Here is a 2,884-nt window from a genome sequence, read left to right on the forward strand (position 1 = left end):
AGTTAAAGAAAAAGAAATTAAGTTGTTTTGATTTTATGGTTGGACAAAGAAAAAAAAATGAGTAGCTTTGAGCTTGTTTGGTTTTATTTTCAGTTTTTAGTTTTTAAACGTGTAAATAGAAAACAGTTTTTTGTCATTTTAAAAATTTAACGGTGTTTGGCACAAATTTTTTAAAATTATTTTTAATTTTTTTCTTACTAAACAAATCAATATTTTAACACCATACCATAATATATGAACTCATTCGGGTCCGGGTTTAGGATCCGAGTACGTGAGCAAAAATATAAAATATAATATGTTAGAAAAAAAAATTTGAAAATTGAAAACAACATTTTGATGTTTTCTGTTTTTTAGTTTTTTAAAACTCAGTTTTTCAAAATTTTTGCCAAACAACCTCTATTAGTTTTTAAAAACTGTTTTTTGTTTTTAAAAACTAAAACCAGTTTTTAAGTTATGAAGCCAAACAACCCCGTTATTTTTCTGCTCTTTGTTCTTATTCTAAGAATTATTTTGTTACATTTAGTGCTTGAATTTCTTGTTTGGTGCTGGTAAGTAATTTGAGTGATTAGTAAAAAAAATTAAATTGGAAAATGTTTTCTCCAATATTTATTTCTACAAATTTTACATAAAGTTTTGTACTATATATATTTACTTGTTTGCTTGTCATGAGAGAGAAGAAGATCGAGATGTGTATTATTTCTTTACTCTATTAGTTCATGCTCTCTAATTGTATATGGACCAGGAAAATAGAGTAGTGTGTATAAAACATGATTTTGAAAAAATAGAGAAATTTGACAATAACTAAAATATGTAATTGTTATGTTCTAGTATAACAACTATTTTGAAGATTTCTTCTAGATGTTATTATTATACTTTATTATTTGCTCTTTAATTAATTATAAAATTATTATTACAACAAAAAAATCATACTTTTAGTCACAACAAAAGTTGTGACTAATTATAAATTGTCATTTCTACGTTGTGACTAAAAAGTTCGTGGCTAAAAGTATTAGTTTCCAAAGGAGTCACTATCAAGAGCCACAAAGCCGCTTGAGCTCGTACACACTGATGTTTGTGGCCCAATTCGCCTAATCATTAGTTCCATACTGGCTTTAGGAGCAATTCCTGAATTCTCAGCCATTTCAATTTCAGATGCTTGAGCAGGGGTTATTCTTCTTTGTGACCTATGTAAGTGACTCATATTAGGGCTTGAAGTCACATGTGTATGCTCTGCATTAAATTAAATAACTTGATATTTTCCAAATTGATGAAGTTTTATCTTCATCCTCGCCAAACAACCAAATCTTGTTGTAGCACGTTGACATTTCACATTATCATTCCGTTTATCTTTCTCACGAAAGCCTTCACATGAGCAACAAAAAGTTCTATTTTTTATTTTTCCATTTTCATTATCCTTATGACTTTTGCTTCTCCGTATGCTAAAATTAACTTTATAAGTATAAACATTATAAAAATTATAAGCTTGTTCTTCAGTTTCAAATTCCATACTAACCTTTGGTATCTCATCATCAGGAATGTTGGAATGAATTTGCATTATTTTTACAGCATAAGCATTTGTAGCTTCTTGATTTTCTTCATTCCTTTGATTGTTGGAGCGTTGTTCCTCATTATTTGTATCAATATTCATAATCCTGTATATATAAATAAGTCAGATTTTAAAAATATATTAATTAATAAATTAAATATTAATAAGTTGTTATAAAGTAAAACTAATAATTTTAACTATATAAAAATAATTTTAAAAAGTGAAAATTAATATATATATATATAATAAGAATAAGATACAGTAAATAAATCAAATATTTTCTACATTTTATAAATCTTTAAAAAAAAACGAATGAATAAAACAAAACATTTGATTATATATAATTCTATATACAATCGATACAGCAAAAGTAACAAAAAAAATATATATATATATATGTGATTTGAATATATAATTTATTTGAATATTATTTTAAAGAAAGAAAATAAGAATTAAAAAAATAGAAAATGTTACTTTTTTTCTTCAATAAAATAGGAGAACCAAAAAAAAAAAAAAAAATCAAATAAAAAAATAGAAAATGGAACTTACTTGTTTTCTTCTTTTTCTTTTTCAATAAAGTAGAAAAAACCCAAAAAAAATGATCGTTCTACAGTGGAGATAAAAAAAAGTAAAATTTGTTTGTTTAAAATATTATTTACTTTGAAAAGTATTATTATTAAGTTAGAAGGAGACTTTTACAATCCTGAGAGAGAGAATATAGCATTAAATATAGGATGAAAATTAACTATTCAGTTAACTTTTTGGGACAGAAGATTTTTTTCCCCTATATATGTAGGTTACTTTCTAATTGTCATGTGGATTTTTCATAAAAATATAAAAATAATATTGTTTTGAAGTGTAAAAATAAAAAAAAATAAAAAACTCAATAATTATATCAAGTTTTTTTTCTTCTAATTTGTTAAATATAAATAACGTGGCTTTGATGTCTTAATTAATAAAGTTTTATTTTAATGTTTAATTAAACTACTTACGCACATGGAATTAAAATAAAAATTAGAAATTGTGTTAAATAGAAAAATGGAAATTAGCATGTTCTAACTTTATAAGTCTTCTTATAATGGTCTTTTTCTATATCATATATTAAGAGGGTGACTTTCAAATTTCTTTTGTCAAACAATTAATTAATTAAAGCATACAGCACAATACATGGAAATTACCATGTTCTAACTTTATTTATTAATTTTATATGAAACAATAATTTTAAAAAAGTGGTAACAAGTAAGAACACAAGTTATAATTAAGAAGTCTACTATTATCATATGTAATGAATTGCTTTGAAAAATAGAAAAAAAAAAAAGATTGCGTCAATTTGAAAGG

At 24.0% G+C, this 2,884-nt stretch overlaps 1 protein-coding gene across 1 annotated transcript; it reads right to left on the reverse strand.

The window, feature by feature from the left end:
• Nucleotides 1-1,009: 1,009 nt before the first annotated feature.
• On the reverse strand, nt 1,010-1,648 carry LOC133033881 (protein FAR1-RELATED SEQUENCE 5-like). The gene is made up of 2 exons (XM_061108944.1): nt 1,318-1,648; nt 1,010-1,230 (listed from the first exon to the last, which is right to left on the reverse strand). Exons 1-2 carry the CDS (start codon nt 1,646-1,648, stop codon nt 1,010-1,012), a joined length of 552 nt encoding a protein of 183 aa, XP_060964927.1.
• Nucleotides 1,649-2,884: the final 1,236 nt, after the last annotated feature.

Source organism: Cannabis sativa, chromosome 2 (genome assembly GCF_029168945.1).
Source record: "Cannabis sativa cultivar Pink pepper isolate KNU-18-1 chromosome 2, ASM2916894v1, whole genome shotgun sequence".
Classification (NCBI taxonomy): domain Eukaryota; kingdom Viridiplantae; phylum Streptophyta; class Magnoliopsida; order Rosales; family Cannabaceae; genus Cannabis; species Cannabis sativa.